Source organism: Ciona robusta, chromosome 5 (assembly GCF_009617815.1).
Source record: "Ciona robusta chromosome 5, ASM961781v2".
Lineage (NCBI taxonomy): Eukaryota > Metazoa > Chordata > Ascidiacea > Phlebobranchia > Cionidae > Ciona > Ciona robusta.
This window is the reverse complement of record NC_143239.1, coordinates 5,979,778-5,998,214: the sequence shown is the minus strand read 5'-3', so window position 1 is coordinate 5,998,214 and position 18,437 is coordinate 5,979,778. Positions and strand designations below refer to the sequence as shown.

At 35.2% G+C, this 18,437-nt stretch overlaps 6 protein-coding genes across 8 annotated transcripts; 2 read left to right on the top strand and 4 right to left on the bottom strand.

Moving 5' to 3' along the window:
* Nucleotides 1–42: 42 nt before the first annotated feature.
* On the bottom strand, nt 43–1,879 carry LOC149735998 (U3 small nucleolar RNA-interacting protein 2-like). Its single transcript, XM_089877756.1, has 2 exons — nt 947–1,879; nt 43–610 (listed from the first exon to the last, which is right to left on the bottom strand). Exons 1-2 carry the CDS (start codon nt 1,808–1,810, stop codon nt 137–139), a joined length of 1,338 nt encoding a protein of 445 aa, XP_089733882.1. The 5' UTR covers nt 1,811–1,879; the 3' UTR covers nt 43–136.
* A 1,343-nt stretch (nt 1,880–3,222) lies between these two features.
* On the bottom strand, nt 3,223–7,364 carry LOC149735997 (uncharacterized). Its single transcript, XM_089877740.1, has 6 exons — nt 7,339–7,364; nt 6,344–6,778; nt 5,019–5,644; nt 4,475–4,724; nt 4,119–4,291; nt 3,223–3,812 (listed from the first exon to the last, which is right to left on the bottom strand). The coding sequence occupies exons 2-6, from the start codon at nt 6,725–6,727 to the stop codon at nt 3,482–3,484; spliced, it is 1,764 nt and encodes a 587-aa protein (XP_089733866.1). The 5' UTR covers nt 6,728–6,778; nt 7,339–7,364; the 3' UTR covers nt 3,223–3,481.
* Nucleotides 7,365–7,672: 308 nt separating this feature from the next.
* LOC149735996 (uncharacterized) lies at nt 7,673–10,226 on the top strand. Its single transcript, XM_089877746.1, has one exon. The coding sequence runs from the start codon at nt 8,867–8,869 to the stop codon at nt 10,172–10,174; it is 1,308 nt and encodes a 435-aa protein (XP_089733872.1). The 5' UTR covers nt 7,673–8,866; the 3' UTR covers nt 10,175–10,226.
* On the bottom strand, nt 10,100–12,815 carry LOC149735995 (leucine-rich repeat-containing protein 40-like). Its single transcript, XM_089877737.1, has one exon. The coding sequence runs from the start codon at nt 12,447–12,449 to the stop codon at nt 10,653–10,655; it is 1,797 nt and encodes a 598-aa protein (XP_089733863.1). The 5' UTR covers nt 12,450–12,815; the 3' UTR covers nt 10,100–10,652.
* A 94-nt stretch (nt 12,816–12,909) lies between these two features.
* LOC149735994 (uncharacterized) lies at nt 12,910–15,801 on the top strand. The gene is made up of 8 exons (XM_089877749.1): nt 12,910–13,420; nt 13,485–13,547; nt 13,715–13,826; nt 14,078–14,255; nt 14,626–14,700; nt 14,919–15,037; nt 15,117–15,182; nt 15,519–15,801. Exons 1-8 carry the CDS (start codon nt 13,105–13,107, stop codon nt 15,652–15,654), a joined length of 1,065 nt encoding a protein of 354 aa, XP_089733875.1. The 5' UTR covers nt 12,910–13,104; the 3' UTR covers nt 15,655–15,801.
* On the bottom strand, nt 13,678–18,408 carry LOC149735993 (replication factor C subunit 2-like). Of its 3 annotated transcripts, none has more exons than XM_089877753.1 (8): nt 18,229–18,408; nt 17,703–17,921; nt 17,258–17,392; nt 16,965–17,088; nt 16,756–16,857; nt 16,465–16,602; nt 15,906–16,166; nt 13,678–15,354 (listed from the first exon to the last, which is right to left on the bottom strand). In XM_089877753.1, exons 1-7 carry the CDS (start codon nt 18,282–18,284, stop codon nt 15,930–15,932), a joined length of 1,011 nt encoding a protein of 336 aa, XP_089733879.1. In that variant the 5' UTR covers nt 18,285–18,408; the 3' UTR covers nt 13,678–15,354; nt 15,906–15,929. The 3 variants fall into 3 exon arrangements, with proteins under 3 accessions (XP_089733879.1, XP_089733878.1, XP_089733877.1); XM_089877752.1 differs by having other exon boundaries at nt 15,333–15,788; nt 18,229–18,407; XM_089877751.1 differs by having other exon boundaries at nt 15,333–16,166.
* Between the last annotated feature and the right edge of the window lie 29 nt (nt 18,409–18,437).

Here is an 18,437-nt window from a genome sequence, read left to right as displayed (position 1 = left end):
ATTTTAAAAAGTTTGGCCCTTATGGTATAATAACAAATAAAATACTGCCAGAATAGTATTCTATATCATATGGTATTCGAAAAAACAAATCACATGTGGAATAATGATTCAGCATGAAAATTCACACTTTATTAGTTCAAGTTTTTACAGCTGGCAGCTTTATCACCATGACAACATTTTTACTTTCTTTCAATTTCCACCATCTTCCCAACTTATGCTCCTGCCCAACAGCAGCAATAAGGGTGTCGTTATTCACAAAATTTAAATCATTTACAAATCCTAACACAGGTACAGTAAACAGAGGTGAGAGACTCCTGTCCCCGCATTTCCACAGTCTAATATATCCATCAGAAGAACCTGTAGCAACAAGATCAGAATTCCTCATTGAACAAACTGCAGTGATCCACGTTTGTCTGCTGGAATCGGCTAAATTGTGTGCGTTTTTTATCATGAATAGAGGTCGCTTTTTCATGCTTCCCCAAAGACATATAGATCCATCATCAGATCCTGATATCATGTGTTCTTCATTTATAAACTTGACGCAATCCACAGAGCCAGTGTGCCCATGGTACACCAACTGAGATTCTTCCACAATTTTCCAAACTCTGATCTGTAACAAAAAAAATATTAGGAAAACTTTATAGAGACCAGAAAGTAAATACGCCTTAGTTGTTATTAATTATATAATCCATTCAGTTCTATAGAATTAAGTTACCTTCTATACAGCACATTGGCCTAGGGCAGCCAAAGGATACCAAATTAAATGATAAATACTAATAAGCTGTAGCACCTTAGGTGTCAGTTAATTGGGTAATAGGACAACTCTGACCTAAATCTTGGGGCTATGGCATGCCAGGGTATAAGACCTCACCCACATAAAACAGAAATACTATTGATTATTGACAATATAAATATTCTTAATATAATGTTAGCATAGGAATCTTACCGTGCCATCTCTCCCACCAGAAGTTACACATCTTTCTCTAATGAGGCTGTCACATGCAGTAACGCTGTCCTGGTGTCCATATAAGGTCTCAACGTAACCCATAGTGTCAAGGTCCCAAACTTTAACTGTTCGATCTTGAGATGAGCTGAATAATTGGTGGGAATTGGTTCGAAAAGCCAAGCCAAGTACACCGTCACGGTGTCCTGCGAATGTATGAATATGACTGCATGTTTCAGGGCTCCAGATAAGTATAAGTTTATCTATACTACCAGATGCAAGGTAGCTACCATCACTTGTTAGTGCCAGACACAGCACATGCCCTGTATGGTGTTTGCTGGTGGATATTAGTTTCTTTCCACCTTGAATTGTTGCAAGCTTCTTTTTGGTACTGAGACCCCACTTAATTATTGAACAGTCTTTTGACCCAGTGAAAACCAGATCCCCATTTTGTGAAACTGCCATGCAGGTAACAGTTAAGCGATGGCCTTTTAAAACTGAGATATCGTCACTGGTTGGTGCCGCAAATTTATCGGCAACTTTTCGTTGTAATCTTCCAGCTTTATCAAGGACTTCCTCCTCTAGTTTTGTTCCAACTGCATCCACTCCATCCTCCCGCTGCTCCTGGAGAGTCCGCAGCTCATCAAGGTATTTTTTTGTAAGCCGCATCTTTTTCTCTTGAGCTGTTTCATTTTCATCTTCAGAATCTGTTACCGGTAACTCAGGCCTCAAATCATTATCTTCCAGTTCAGATTCGCTTGAGATTTCATCCGAGTCAGTTTCTTCCGAGTTTTTCTTCTTTTTTGCATGACCAGCATTTCCAGTTTTAATATTGTTTCCTCGCTTACGCTTTTTAACTAACACCATTTTACTATAGAAAAGATAAGGCAGTTTTAAATTAAAGTGATTGCTTTTCACGCTGTAAATAGTAAATATATTCACGTTTTTGAAAAAAAAAATCTGTATTTCTCCAAACAAAATAAACGTGCTTAAATATCATCACGTTTATTAGCACTGGTAAAGAATCCTTCAGTAGGTTACAGATTAGGCTAGTGGAGAGTGTTAGAGGTTGGTAGAATGGTAGTTAGGGGTTAATGGTTAGCATACAACGTGGGGCGACGATTCTTTACACATGGGACTATACAAAGAAGACGGAAAATTTTTTCCGCTAGAGGCGGTAATTATTTAAATTAAAAAATACGGAAAAACGAACAAAACAGCACTACAAAGTGTTAATAAGTGTAAAACAAATTAATTAAATAATAAAAATACCTTTCTAAATACATAAAACACTAGTAAGAACATATTTCCCACATTAGGTCGGTTATATACGCTCTTTCGTAGTGGTTACTGTCGTCGAATCTGTGGTGTAGCGGTTTGCGTGCGGTCGTAAACTCTCTTTGTTTCATTTTTACCGGGTTCGAGTCCCGCACAGTGGAATACTTTTTTTATGTTTTTTTTTCAAGTTTTTTTTGTTTGACGAGTTTGGGGTTAGGAGTTGGGGGTTAGGGGTTAGGGGTTAGTGTTAGGGGTTAGTGTTAGGGGTTAGGTGTTAGAGGTTAGGGGTTAGAAGTTAGGGGTTAGTGTTAGGGGTTAGGTGTTTGTGTTAGGGGTTTATATATTATGTGTATAAACCGTGAAACTAACTGCTCCCCATAAAATAGAGAAACGAATTTGTCATCGCCTCCTAGCGGAAAAATTTTTCCGTCTTCTCTGTATAGCTCCATGTATTCTTTACTTTAGTTTACTACCACTCGTTCATTAAACAATTTAAACTAAGAAGTTCCTTGACACTATTCACATAAAGAATGGATGAAATGTATCTTTTTTTACGCCTTAAAACCTTCCTATATCGAATAAAAGCGGTCGAACTGCTTCCAGGTGTCTTTCTTCGTAACTAGAAGCTACTTAACGAATCATACAGATCTTACACATGTTCGCTCTTTGCATTTTAGACCTCTATGCGGCCAGACATAAACGGGGACTATTAAAAATAGCAGTGCGGTTTAAAGTCATTTTATAAACACGTTTATATACGGACTCCTGTAAAACAGGATTTTACATTACTGAAATAATACAGTAAGAGTGTTTTATGCTTTAAGAACTACGCGAACTTGCCTAGTCCGTCCTAAATCTACATAGGCCCACACACGGGTATAACTCTACCTAACTTACATATATAACTCAATCCTGGAGGTTTTAAGCCAGGGTTAAAATTAAATTACGTCTATTTCCGATATTGTACAGACAATGAGAGAAAGCTATAAAAATAAGACAAGTTTTCGGTACGAAACTGTACACGATAACAGTTAGTATACTACGAGCACACAACATACGCTCATAATAAAATATTGGCCCAAATACACAACACAACAATGTGAATGACAGAGGAGCAAGCAAAACAAATGAGCACTATAGCTAACACATGCGAGTCGAAACAGTAAAAATGCTGTATTTACAAGATAATTGCCTTAATTATGTTTTGACGACTATCAAAATATAACTCTAAGGTTTTTTACATTACAGTTTAAATCCCTTTTAGTATGTTTCTAGAATTGCGTCTTCAAGCGTCATGTTGTACTGGTCTTGCTCAGTTCCATCAGAAATCTGTAGTCTCTTGTGTGGGGGCACTGTCATATCAATGACATCGGGTCCAGTTTCTGACATATGATGATGGCGACGGTGTTCCATAAGGAGTTCTTGGTTATAGAACGACTCGAGGCACGACTGGCACTTGACGAGCTTGTGCTTTTCGTGTCTAATTTGGTGCTCAGTGAGGTTGTGTTTTAAGACAAACGATTTTCCACAAATGCTACATTGGTAAGGTCTTACTCCAGCATGAAACTTCATATGACGGGAAAGGGATTGTCTGAAGTAGAAAAATAGATATACAGTTAAAAACATATTCTGTTACTTCTGCTACTAGGCATAATGTAAACAATCATTTAGCAGCTCTTTGGTTTAAAATCATAGTGCATTTTCAATGTTTCGTTGACCATTCGATAAGACTTTATCAAGGAACCATTTTTATACCAGATGAGATTACCATTTTTATACCAAGTGATTTACAATTTTTTACCAGATGAGTTTCGAATATATTTAAAAAGTTCAGAATATATTTAAAATAAGGTTTGGAATATATTTGAAAAAAGCTTGGAATATATTTTTAAAATACCGGAAAGAAAAGTCTTTGCCACAGATTGTGCAGAGAAAAGGTCGTTCCCCTGTATGGACTCTCTCATGAGCTAACTGACTCCTTAGCTCAGTAAATGCTTTACCACAATGATGGCAAACATAAGGCTTCTCACCACTGTGTATCCGACTGTGCCAGTTAAGAGCACTCTTACCCTGCAAGACAAGAGAAGAATTAGCTTTTTTTTATTAGACAAGAGAATAAATTAGATTTTTTTTTCTAGAAAAAAATAAAAAAATATGCTTTTAAACAAAATTACTTTTAAGAGCACTTTTACTCTAAGATATTAGAAAAATCTTTTTATTTGTTTTCAACTTAAATCTCTCATATTCTATTACCTGAAACTTTTTCCCGCATTCCTCGCAAACAAACTGCTTTGTGTTTCCATGTTGTGTGCGCATGTGCGCTGTTTGGTCACGCTTCTTGTAAAACACCAATGTTGGGCATTCTGGACACAACCACATTTTCGTTGGCACAGCTTTAGATTTCCGAACAGCCTTAACCCTCCATCCGCGCTTCCTCTTCCCCTCATCATCTTCTTCTTCCCCATCAACTTTGTTCTGTCGATGTAACTTCACTTTACAGGTCCTGCAAATATTAAAGTTATTGTAAAGAAGAAATAAGTGGCTCAGTGGTTACATTCGCTGTATTTGGCGCAAGATTTATAATAAAGACTTCCCAGGTTCTACGAAAGAAATACATGGCTTAGTGGTTAGGTTCAAACCTTGTCCTACAAATATTAAAGTTAATGTGAAAAAGTAAAGTTGCTCAGTGTTCTGGTTCAAGAGTTTTGGCACAAGGTGTATTACCATTCCTATTAAAAACGTAACCTTTTTACATTCAGTAGCTAGTAGTTCGTTAAGTAAAATTCTTAACATAAACCTTAAATGTGTTTTCTTTGACTTCTGAGAAGTAAATCGCTTATGACAATAGTGGCAACTGAAACATTTCGCGAAAAGTCGTTTCTTTTTTACATCTTTTTCATCTGGATCCTGATATTCCTGGTCCTCATCATCAATATAAATTGCTACTGTTGACATATCTTCTTCTTGCTCCCCGTTTTCCATATTATCATCATCATCACTGTTAATCGGTTTGTATTTAGACAACAGTGACTTAATAGACTGTGTGTCTGCAGATCTGTGATGAGTGATCCCAGATTGAACAGCATGTTTCTCCATATGCTCTATAAACAGTGTATCATCTGTTGCGCTGAACATTTCTGCACATAACATACAGTATATCACGTTTTGGTTCTGCATTGCGTCTTCATAGCACATGCCAGCGAGTTTTTTCACTGACCCAACAGCACCAATATCATCATTTGAACAATACGGAACAACTTGCTGCATTTCTTCATCATCATCTTTTGCCAACACAACCATAGTAGTTGTGGTGGTTGGTGTATCACCAATCCCTTCCTCACTTTCACCATTCTCACAAAGTTCGATCGCATCTTTATGCGTTCCATCGCATTCTGTCATCAGTTTGCGACATTCATCGGTAATCTGGATAAAAAATTAAAAAATAATAAATAAAAATGACAATTTTTACTATATATTAACAACTTTATTTGTTTCTTCGATTGGGGTAGCGACAACTAAAAAATATTTTAAACCAAAAGACAAGATAAAGCGACAAAACAACAGTTCTTAAAATCCTCCTATATTTAAAAACATATTTACATTGAAATGGAACAAAGTAACACTTTTCTGACAACATATATTATTGACTAAAGATAAACCATCAAAGATTATATTACTTCATAATACATATACTACTAGCAACAGAATCTAAATTATTAACTATCAGTTCAAACCACTCAATAGACTTAATATATCTTGGAATTTGATTACACAGAATAACAACCAATCTGCCTATTAAATGCAGTTTCTAAGGGTGATTTTGCAGCAAACTTACAGCATAATATATTTGTAAAATACACCTTAATACACTTTGGATTTAGATTACAGACTAACAATAAATCTGACAAGTTAAATCGTTCTGCAGCAAAACATTCAACAAATATTAATAAATCATTAGGAATATCCAACTCTTTCATTTAAAACATAAACCTACACAATATCAAAACTGATTTAAAACTTGTTTCTCATTACAGTAATATATGAAACATAAAAACAACTATGATAGCCTATTAGCCTATAGCTATATATATAATTATACATGAAGTTTAACAACAAATATACCTTATCAAAACCGCACCACTGTGCAGCTATGAAAGCATCTTGTATATCTTCGCTTTTCATATTTTCCCACTGCAAGTTACCCGTATACATGAACGTTAGTAGGAACGAAAAACAAGTTGGCGTAAAAGACTCTTGCTGAAAATACTTAAGGTCCTGGTTTAACGGCTCGGAATGAAAATTGTTTCTTTCTTGTAGTACATCATGTAGCTTCGGACAAGCTGCTGCTATCACGCAACTGTGCATATGAAACACCTCATCATTTATCTTCACGATGAGGTCACAAAATCGACGGTCCAGGTGTTGCTGGTATAATGCTTTTTGCATCAAACTCATAGAGCTGTCTTGCTTGCTCAATGCCATCTTACATGCTACAGCATTCAGCATATACCGATGCCTATTACACAAAATTGCCTATCCAGAATAACAGTTTACACTCTGTAATAGTGTAATATGAAGTGTTCAAACTGTATAATATATTGTCATTCTCTATTGCTCTGAATCACTATAATGTAGGCAGACCAAAAATGCCTATTTGGTTATGCATTCAAGAAAAATTACCTATCCAGTATTTCCAAAGGGTTTAACCATTGCTCTAAATAGCCACAAAGTAGCATAGGAAAGAATGCATATAACTGATAACAATTAGCTCATAAGTAAGCTGTAACATATATATATATGTATATTATGTGCATAAATAACGTGATATACCCTGCCCCTATGCAGACAATGTAAGAAGAAATAATTCAGTAAACCTTATTTTTATTTGGTTATATACATGAGATTTTTACTACATAGTATTACAATGTCCTATTGGTTTAAAATAAACATATTGTATTTTATATAGGCAATATTGTATTTTTAATAGGAATTTTTATTAAAAAGCTACCATATTATGGAATTTAACTGTCAAGTGAAAACAAATCAGCCATGCATTAAACAGTAGCATTAACATTGGCTAAATTGCAACAAAAACAGTGTGCCACAAATGTTCCTACCTTTGCTGAGTTTACAGTAAATGTAAAGTGATGCGCAAACCGAAATTGGATCTTCAAAAAGGGTAAAACTAATTTACGGGAATACGGAAAAGACGGGAAAATTGCAAACTAATTTACGGGAATACGGAAACTTACGGGAATGTGTTGTGTTTGTTAAGCTTCTTTTAAGTACTTGTCAGTTACGGGAATGTGGTTTAGGCTTGTTTTAAGTATTTACCAGTTACGGGAATGTGTTTTATGCTTAGTTACGGGAAAATCACGGGATCACAGGTATTTCCGTAAATTAGTATTACCCTTTTTGAAGATCCAATTTCGTCACAGATGATTTCGATGCTCGCTTTCAGTGTTGTAAAAAATATATTTAATAAAAAAATTATTTCAGTTTATAAACAAATTTAAAGATAAAATATTGCCGATTATTAAAATTATTTTTTATTCTATTACAAAACAGCCAGTAACTCTGACCTTGTCAGTGATTGTACATAATTCCTTCAAATAACTTTTTTTCTTAATTCTCTTTTTCGCCTTTTTTATTTTTTTCTCCTTTGCTTACAATGATTTTGCTCAGTGTTTACTTTAATGCTTTCATCAACGTGTATACACATGGTCAAGCCGATACTCGATGGGATATATATTAGTTATTTGTTTGTTTGTGTATTAATCGCTACATGTTCTAGCGTCATGTCCATTATGTTGATTTTGTTAGTTGGTGCTAGCCCCTTTGGTAGCACTCCCTCACTAGCACCCCTTTAGCACAAAATAAATAAATAACCTGGTCGTGTTTTAAACAATTAACAATGGTCTATGAAAGTCGCGAGGGCAAGGTTTTATAATTCTTTGAATGTTCTTTGCTTACTACCAAAATGTACGAGAAAATAGAATGAAAAGATGTCCCATCTTCCCACATCCTACTATATAAGCTATTTTTGCTTAGCTATAAACTGTCTTGTCCAAATTGTGTGGGGGCCCAAGCGAGAGGATGTAGAAGCAATTGCACCAAACAATTCCTTTATATCTTATGATGGTTTTAAATCCTCTGAAAGTCAAATATTTATTTTATTTGAATAAAAATGATCATGCATAATTGCATATGATTTCTTTAACTGGTGGCTGAAACAATTCTTCAACTGGAGGCTGAAACAGCCCAACTCTGAAGAAAACTTTGTTTGGCAACAAAAACTATAGAAGGTATACTGGTATGTGCCAAATGTGTCAGCCGTTATGGCAAAAACGAAAGTACAATAATATACGTATTAAGTAATGTGATTACCTCACTTGAAAACACATGGAGAGCTAATAAAAGAGAAGTGTCTTAGCACCACTGTGGAAGCACATACATGATTTATTTTACTATTTTAAAATTCAATTCAAAATATGCGGAGGCCTATCATTTTCTCCAGTGTTATTTACACTTATTCTTTATACTGTGCAATGATAAATGCACCCATGCATTGCTTTTTTAACTGTGTAACTCATTATTAGAAAATCAGTTTTTTGTTGTTTAATGTGCAATTAAGTTTACCCTATAATGAACAACAATGTAAGGTCTGCAGAACCATGGAACGAACTATTGGAAATACTGAGTTACGCCACACAACCAATTGAATCTGCTTTACTATGGTTCAAAGAGACGCAATATTCTTTAATATATCAACCAAATCCTGGCTTACAACAACTTCTATACTATCTCAGTATGCCTCTACCTTTTGTAGACACATTAACCAATGCTGTGGTGATGAAGCCTAGATTTGTACATTTGCCACATGGTGTACAAATGAAACTATTTGCCTGGTTAATACATTTAACACATGCCAGTAATCAGGAAATTAAAAATCTGCAACCTTTGCTGGTTGCTTGCCAGTCCCATTATGAAGCATATCATAGTGAGGCTCTTCAATTCTATGCAAAACTTTTACAAAAATATACAACCAAAAACCTCATCGCTGAACCTTTAAAGATCTGTGAAATTAAACAAGAATTCTGTCACACTAGTATGGAAACTAACAATATTGAATTAGGAGATGTTAAAAAAGAAGAAGCTATAATGGAGGTACCACCTTCATGTAATCAACCTACCAATGCAAGTTATGGAGATCTTTTAGAAAAATTAAAGAAACATTTTGAAGAAGGAAATTGTCAAGATGTTATTGAGCTTATCCAAGTCAACCATTCATATCTTTTAGATACTGTTATAAATATATCTATCCAAACTGATATTTCAAGTACAGTGTACACTGTGTGGGATCAGTTGCTTCAAGATCATAGACCTGTCAAAGAAGAAAATAAAGATCCATCACTGTCAGCTCTTCTAAGCTGTGTTGTTCTGCCGTACTTTAAACAAATTGAGAAGCCGGTCTCGAGACAGTTATTGGGTATTGCTTTAGAAATGACGGACAGTAACTGCATGATGTTTTTTGACCGAGTGGTAATTCCACTTACAAAACAAGCAGCTATGTTTAACAAGGCACAAGTCCTACTGCTTACCAATATGGTGAAAAGATGCAGAGAAAACAGGCTCACCTTACTAACAAGTGTGTTGGAAAACAACTGGGAAAAAATGGACAACCCAGAAACAATTCTACCATTTATGCAGCTGCTAATCACTGCTCAAGTTGAAGCAACTCCTGAAACTTTGGTTCAATTTGTTTCATTTCTTGAAGAATGTGTTTTTAAAGTTCCCAATTCATTCACATTGTCAAAGCTTATTCAATCGTTTATAAAAACCTTTGGCAAAAAACTATCGGCAACCTGTTTGCAACAACTGCAAGAAATAATTAATCAGAATTCATCACGTTTACAAAAAATGTGTCAATTGGTACTTAATCAGTTACTGTAAGTTTTTAGTATTTATTTATCGTTATTAAACATTAAAATGTATTTCACCGTTATTTAAAGTGTTTCTCTGCATATTTTATTATGCTTTTATATTACTTAATCTAAAAAAAAACAGCACTAAAGGACTACAGAATGCAACAAAATAGGAGTGCTGAAATCAACTGAATGTAGATTTTATAAGCGGTTCATTAACATTTTAAACCAGTGTTCCATAAACTTCTTTATCAATGATGATTATTAATAATTTTTTTGACGCAAAAACTGAAAATAAAGCACCACAGGGTAACAAAGCACAACTTTTTGTGCTGCAATTAATTTTGAACTATTCGCTGGAACAAAAACAACAAGACTATGTGATGCCTTTGGAAAATAAAAAAGGCACCAAGGCTTTGCTACATACAGTTTGAGAACCACTGTTTTAAACTAGCCCATTAAAGATAATAAAAAATTGAATTACAAATTTACAATACCATGCCAATCTATGCGCTTGGTAAGCGCGATCTCAGATATTCCATAAGTGCAAGTGTTCCTTTTTGTAGCACATTTTGTCGCGGAACTCTGAACAGATTGCCTTCCAACTTAAGAGCAGTAATAGATGTAAATAAGCCAAGTTCGGGTGGAACTTCATTAATGCTGTTGTTTTGCAATGACAGTGTAGAAAGTTGTTGAAGCAGCTTTAAATTTGGAACATCAATTTTTGTCATTTGATTGTTATCAGCAACTAAAACTTCTAGATTTTTTAGTTTGAAAATTGACCCAGGCAGAACAGTGAACAAATTATACGACATATTGATCTCTCTTAAGCTGATGCACTCTCCGAGCTCATCTGGTAAAGCAGACATTGCATTTCCACTTAGATCTAGATGTCCAAGTTGAGAGAAGCATCCTATCATTGGTGGAAGACATTTTAACTTATTGTTGGACATATTCAAAGTAGAAAGAGAACCTTTGTAGCCTGATAACTCTTCTGGTATGTTGGTTAAAAAACAGCGAGCCAATATTACTTCATTGACTGGTAATTCTGAATACAATGCTAGCTTTGTGGTAACAGATTCAGGGTTTTCCTTGGTTAGGTCTAACTTACGAGAAGATGCAACCAAGTGTTTGTTAGATAGATCGTTATTGCTGTTTGATTGTGGTATTACACTACCAGTGCTTGCATTCAGTGATTCTGTTTCATTTGACACAATGCGTGAACGAAGATGTTTTAGCAACGCTTGGGTTCCTTTGTTTAAAATATGGCTACTAATTGTACGTATTGGGTTTCCACTTACAACCACAACTTTAATGCTTTCCATTGCGCCGACTTCTGGTGGCAGATTTGGTACATTGTTGTTAGCAATATCAAACCTTTCTAATTGCGTCAACTCAGTTACAGATAAGGGGATTTCAGAAAGCTTGTTGTCCCTTAACTCCAAAATAGTAACAGACACTGGGAGTTGACTTGGGAAGCAAGTGAGACGGTTGTTTCCAAGGCTAAGTTCTTTCAAGCAAACACATGAAGTTAAAGAGGGAAGCTGGTCAAGTAAATTATTCCGAAAAGAAAGTATTTCAAGCTGTTTTAAGGTACTGATAGAATCGGGCAGGCACTTGATCTTATTATTACTGGCATCCAGTATCCTTAATGATTGCAACTTCCCAATGTTATTGGGCAATGCATTTAATTGATTAAAGGAAGCATTGAAATCCTTTAGGAATTTAATACCACAGATGTCCTCAGGTAAAGTGGTTATTTGATTATGAGAGATGTCTAATTTCTCGCAGTTTTGTAATCGACCAAGAGATGAAGGGAGCTCTCTTAGTTGATTGTGCTGGAGAAGCAAAACTCTTAGATTCACAAGGCCATTGAAAGAGGTTTGAATGATTGATAGCTGGTTATGGCTAAGATTCAAATGCTCTAACGCAGAAAGGTTACCAATAGCATTGGGGAGTGCTTGTAGTTTATTATCATGGACATCTAAAAATTTCAAAAACTCGAAACTTTGTAAATCTTCCGGTAGACTACAAAGTAGATTTGAAGATAAGTTTAGTTTAGTAAGTTCAACCTGGTCCCACCACGCAGAGTTCCCATCATCAAAAGATGCAGCTTCTTTTGTGGGTGCTTTATTCAGTGACCACACATTACTTGGTAGCACGTCCCATTGGTTATTGGACAAGTTCAATGTCCCGCTCTTTCTAGCTTGATTTAATTTAGCATCAGACACTGAAGGAATATTCTGTCCTGTTGTTTTGGCGTTTCTTACATTCGTAGGGTTAGAAAATTGTTGTCTTCTCATTTTAAAGTACAACAATGAAACAATACTTATATAGATAATAGAACACTCTGGCACAGATGTAATAACTAATAACACACGCAAAAAATTACAAAAAATAGGCTTTTAATTTGCACTAAACAATTTCAAAAGTTCCTTGCGACTTTACGCCACATGTAAACTGACTAAACAAATAGGGTTACATGTTTGCTTTCATACCACACCTGTTAACTTACGTCACAGGGTATTCCCCAAAGATGGTTGTTGGTACAAATTATTGCAATTTAATTTTGCAAAACGTAAAGTAAACCAACACCAACATTTAATTACTGAAAATGCGCAACTTATGTCTAAGGTAGTTTGATCAAAAAATTTAAAATTAAGTAAGTCCCTAATAAAAAAATTGTGTAAGATATCTATGTGGCGTCCATTTCCATGACTACTTCCGGATTCTTGAAGAAAAATTCTTGGTTGCCTCGACTTTTATTTGTAGCAACTGTTGCATCAGTTTTGACAGGGTTTTTGTGACTGTTCCAATGGTTAATTGCTTTAAAAACATTTAGAATGAACCGGTGGTCTCTTTAGGAAAGCCTCCTCAAATTTCTGACAACTGCGACCATCAAAAACTCGTGAAAAGAAGAACGATAAATTATAGCCAAAATAGCCCTAAACATTAAATATGTCTTCAAGCGCGCTGCCCCCGCTTGGAAATTTGCCGTCTTGGTCCCGGGTATCAACACTAGACCGCTCCCGGTATCCAAAACCGTTTCTACGCGATCGATTGCAGACACTACCACCATCTGGAAACACGGATCGTTTGCCAGACGGCGGCCAAGGCTCAAAAATGGACATTCAATTATTAAATAATTTACCACTGTCAGACCAACAGCGAATATTCTATTACAACAAAAGTATCAAGTTCTTGCAGCAGCAGCAAGCAGACACACTACAAAAGCTTCATGAGGAGATCAACCAACTTAAAGTAGAAAACAAAGGTTAGAATTGCAACATCTTTGTCATAACCCCTTGATTTTTATATATTGTTGTTTTACTACGCAGATTTACAGTTCAAATTTGTCATGAACAAAAACTCTTCAGACTTTTCACCATCTCATACCCAAGGTAAAGCCTGGCCGTCTGTTATATTAAATGTCGGGAGTGGTGGCACAGTTACATACATGGTAATTTGAAAGCTTGGATGAGGTGTTACTTTGTGGGTGATCATGATTATCATTTTTCAGCTACGAGTGAATAAAGAAAATTTTGACTGATTTTTATTATTTTAACAGGTTCAGATTTTCAAAGCATGCTCCTACAAGAAGAAATCAAGGACTTAAAAGCTGCTCTCAAAAGTGCACAGGGAAGAAACTGTATGCTGCAGAAAGCATTGAGAAAAAGGAGGTATATTAATGGCTTCTTATATATTCTATTTAAACAGCCATTTGGTGTTACTAATGGTAGTTAGAAATCCTCTTCCTACAATATCTACTAACCACCAAACATAACTACTAACTCGTATATTACCAACCTTTTAACATGTATTGTACTAGAAGATATTAGTGCCTTTGTACTTTAAATATGCCACCATGTATCTGTTTATTTAGACATTTTAAGCCACTAGTTTAGCATCCACCATATTTTCATCGTTTTAGTGGCAAAAGTCGACCAACCATGACAAGAAATGATTCATCAGTCCAAGGGGGTAGTTCAATGCATGGAGATTCAAACAGTGAAGATGGTTTATCATATGACTCAACATTAGATGAAGAATATCTTTCTACACCTCCAGAACTACCTCTACCACTGGGTGCGACACTTGACCCACTAAGGGTAAGTTTCATCACATTCTCATAAAGTTAAAGTGGCATAAATCAACATTTGAATATGAAAGAGATTCTCAAATATGATCTAAAGTGACCACCATTCAAAAAAATCAAACATCATTTGTGTGAAATCATTTTGTGGGCACCTCAATGTGTGAATTCAAGAAAAAAAATGTGTGAGACAATTGTTTAAACACTTCTATCTATATTTAAATTTATTAGTATGTCCCTTTAATACACTATTTTGTAAATGGATAAGTTTTGGCATTTCCATAGTGTTCTGTATTAAAAATTAGTAACTATTGTTCCGTATCTGCATTAAAAATTAGTAACTTAGGTTCTAGATATATATAACTGATACTAGCAAACTCTTTCAGGTGACAGAAAATGGATCTGAGGCTCGTGTTCCAACTATTTCCGAGTGCCAAGTTATCATCAAACATCTTCACAAGGTATTTTACTTGAAACATTTTCATGAGCCCAAAACAACTGTTTAATTTTTTTAAAATATGAAACACTTCACAATTTTTCCATGCTAAATTTTTTAAATTTGTTTATTTAGATCCAGTAAATAAAACTTAGTTGTAAATATCTATATCCAGTATTGCGTTTGCTAAACTTGTCCTTTACTGCTAGTTCTGTTAACTTGATTTTACAATTTGTTATTAAGTTAAGTGGAGAGCAGCTCCGTGAGAATCGGATGTTGAAATCAGATCTTCGGGACCTAATTTACTCCAAGAAACGATCTTCAGAACTTAGTGGAGTCAAATCACTGGCTTCAGAATCAAAGTAAGCGGAAAATTTATAATTATCGAAAGTTCTTTAAATGTTTGGTTGATATTCAAGTGTAAAATAATATTTTTAACAGAACAGAAGAACTGTTCAAGCTGCCAAAAGTAACACTTAGAAGTCAGAATGTTCAACAAGCTACACAGTAAGTATTTTTACTGTTGTAACTGTAAGTATGTACTTGGGCAAGCCACTTAACGTTCAATGCTGTGAAACCTACCACAAATCAGGTTTTACACCAGTTTACCTACCAGCTTGTACAAGTGTTTAAGATTGGAAAGTATTTCTAGGCACATGGGGGTGTTTGAATGGTTGATCTAATTTAAGAAATAAAATAGTAACAGTAAGCAATAGGTATACTTTAAACAATTTTGAATGTTTTTTGTAACCGGTATACGTAATTAGAAACTATAACCGGGTTCCCTTTGAATGGGTATTTTAAGTCACGAGACAATAATAATCAACATATTTCCTACAACAGCTCTTCATCTAGTACAAGTGAGCATGTGAGTCTGCCAGCTTTGAAACACAGCATGAACACGAACGTGGCGGACAGACGCAAACGCCAACAAGCCGTTCAAAGAGCCCGCTCCAAAAAGGACCAAAACATCTTCTAGTTATAACTTTCACCCCACAGCTTTGTCATACGGTTTCAATGTTCTGTATACCTTATTGTTTTTCAGTGCTCTTGTAAATGTGAAGGTATAATGCTGTGGTATGCATTCCTACTTGTGATTAAATGCTTTGGCCACTGTAGTAAATAAGGAGAGTTACAGCAGATTGTAGAACGAATAGAAAAAAAACAAAAGGCAGTTGGTAGGGAACTGTTCAAGAAATATGTTTGAAACAAATGAAGAGCAAATATTACCATCAAAAGGGTTGAAACACAGCATCACGCCGACTCTTGTTCTTTCAAGCAAATCTTGCACATCCTGGCAACTAATGCAGATAGTTGAAGAAGTGAGTTAACACCTTGCACAATCCTCATATGAGTTTCGGCCACAAGCTTTATATACTCGAGTTTCACGTATTCTGGTATATCGTGGGTTTTGAGAACACGAAAGATATTGGTGATGATGTCATCAGGGGAATACCCCATTGCCCACAGGTGGTTAATAGTTTTGTAAGCCTGAAATGTTAGAAATAATGCAATTTTACGAGTTTACATGCAAATTATGCCAAAAATTTGAAGAGTGGCAGACAAAATGAACAGGCTGGAAAATCTCAATTGAAAATGTAAGTATTTCTGGGTTAATACAGATTTTTCTGGACATACTTAGAGTCTCAACTCAGACACATTTTAGCAAACATAACACTTATTACTAACTGGGCAATGGGCATGTGCCAATGTCATAGAAGCTCAGACTCTCAAAAAAGGAAACACACTTAGGCCTCAGGTAAGCTTTTGAGCTTGACATATTACCAACCTCATCCAAATCCGCCTTCACACAATGGTCGAGCATTGTTTTCAATAGAAGTGGATGAGGTTCATCGCACACTTTGAAAACATTGTCAGAGTTAATAAACGAGAAGCCTTGGTGTGTTGACTGAAGGTTGTTTAAAGCCTGAAATGATGACTTTTTTTATTTTTCTGACAAAACCTATGAAAATATTGTTAATTTTTGACAAAGATTGTAAAGAGGATAGTTTTAAATTTTTGAAAAGGCCTGTTTAAAATTTTTTTTTAATTTTTGGTTGGAAAGATATTTAAACCCTACTTGTCTCATATCCCCTTGTGCAGTGAACAGCAACGCTTCCAGCCCACTGTCATCGTATCTCACACCTTCCTTGTCTATAACCTCCATTAAACGACTTAAAATCTAAAAAAATGACATAAAAAACAAAGGATATATATTACACACATTTAATAAAGGATGGAGCATAAGAATGTATGTTTTTTATAACTGCATGAAGCAGTATAAGATACCTGTTCATCTGACAACTTGCTATAACGAAGAACGGCACACCGAGATTGGATTGGTTCGATTATTTTATCCGACTGATTGCAAGCGAGTGCAAAGCGTGTTGTTTTACTGTAAATCTCCATTGTTCTAAAGAAATTGATCAATAAGATAATTACAATTAATGCTAACCTTTACTTTTAAATCTACAATAAAATATATATAAAATAAAAAATTCTTGATATAAAATTGCGTTTTATAAAAAGTTAAAAAATATGACATTTACCAAATGCCATATTTAAGACAGTTGACCAGTTACCTTCTTAAAGCTTGTTGTGCACCACTAGTCATACTATCAGCTTCATCTAAAATAATAATCTTGTGTTTTCCTTTGGGTAAAGTGACTTTCTTCTGTGCGAACATTTTGATTTTGTTTCGAACAACGTCTATTCCCCTTAAAAGTGAAAAAAATAATTTTTAATCGAATGCTAAAAACAAACTCTGGCATGAAAATGAGTCAGGAACAACAGAAAAACTAACGTTTTCAACACTTAATATTTCATCCTCTGTGAATTTACAATTTAATATAAAACATACTCATTTTTGACGAAAATAAAAGACCTTTCATCGGCCATCCAGTAAGACTGCATTAGAGGAAGCAACGCAACAAATCCTAATGGAGTCTTGCCAGACGGCAGACAAACGTATGTTGTTTTCTGCCCCGTGAGGATAGGCAAGTTTCATTTATTTATCCATTCATTCACCTGTCATTTGATGCATTAAGCTCAAGAACAGCAACATCATACGACGCACCAAGCATTGTTCTCGCCAAACACATAATGCTTGTAGTCTTGCCAGCACCAGGGGGGCCAGCTATGATAATGTTTGGGACATTTCCTTCGTTAGCAAACACCTCAAGCCTTGAAACTGTAGCTTCATTGCCCACCACATCACTCAGCTTGGTTGGACGATATTTTTCCACCCTTTAAGGTCAAAATTTGATAATTTTTTGTCCAAGTTTGCGACTGAAGAGTTTTACATAAGAAAAAAACATTTAGATAAAACATATGCACCAGTTCCCATATACTGTAGTTTTATGCACCTTTGGCAATCAATCCAGTTCATACCCAATGCTTAGTATACAACTTTAAATAAGTAAAACATAAAGTATCTTATAACAAATGACCTAAATTTCAGGTCCTCGACAAGGACCTCACCCTCATAAACAATCATATAAGAATTGTAATGCGTAAGAGGACAGATATTCAAACAGATTATGTCAATACTCACCAAGGTAACTCATATGCAGGTTTAGCAGAAGATTCGGTACACTCCATAGCTTCCATATTTCACGCTTTCTATACAATTTAAACCGTAATTGTGAAGAAACGCACGATCAACTTTACTATGTATGTAATATTGTATAACTCAATTGGCTTTCTTTTCCCGCCAAATAAATTTAAAAACAAGAGACAGTAGCCCTAATGAAAGCGCACATA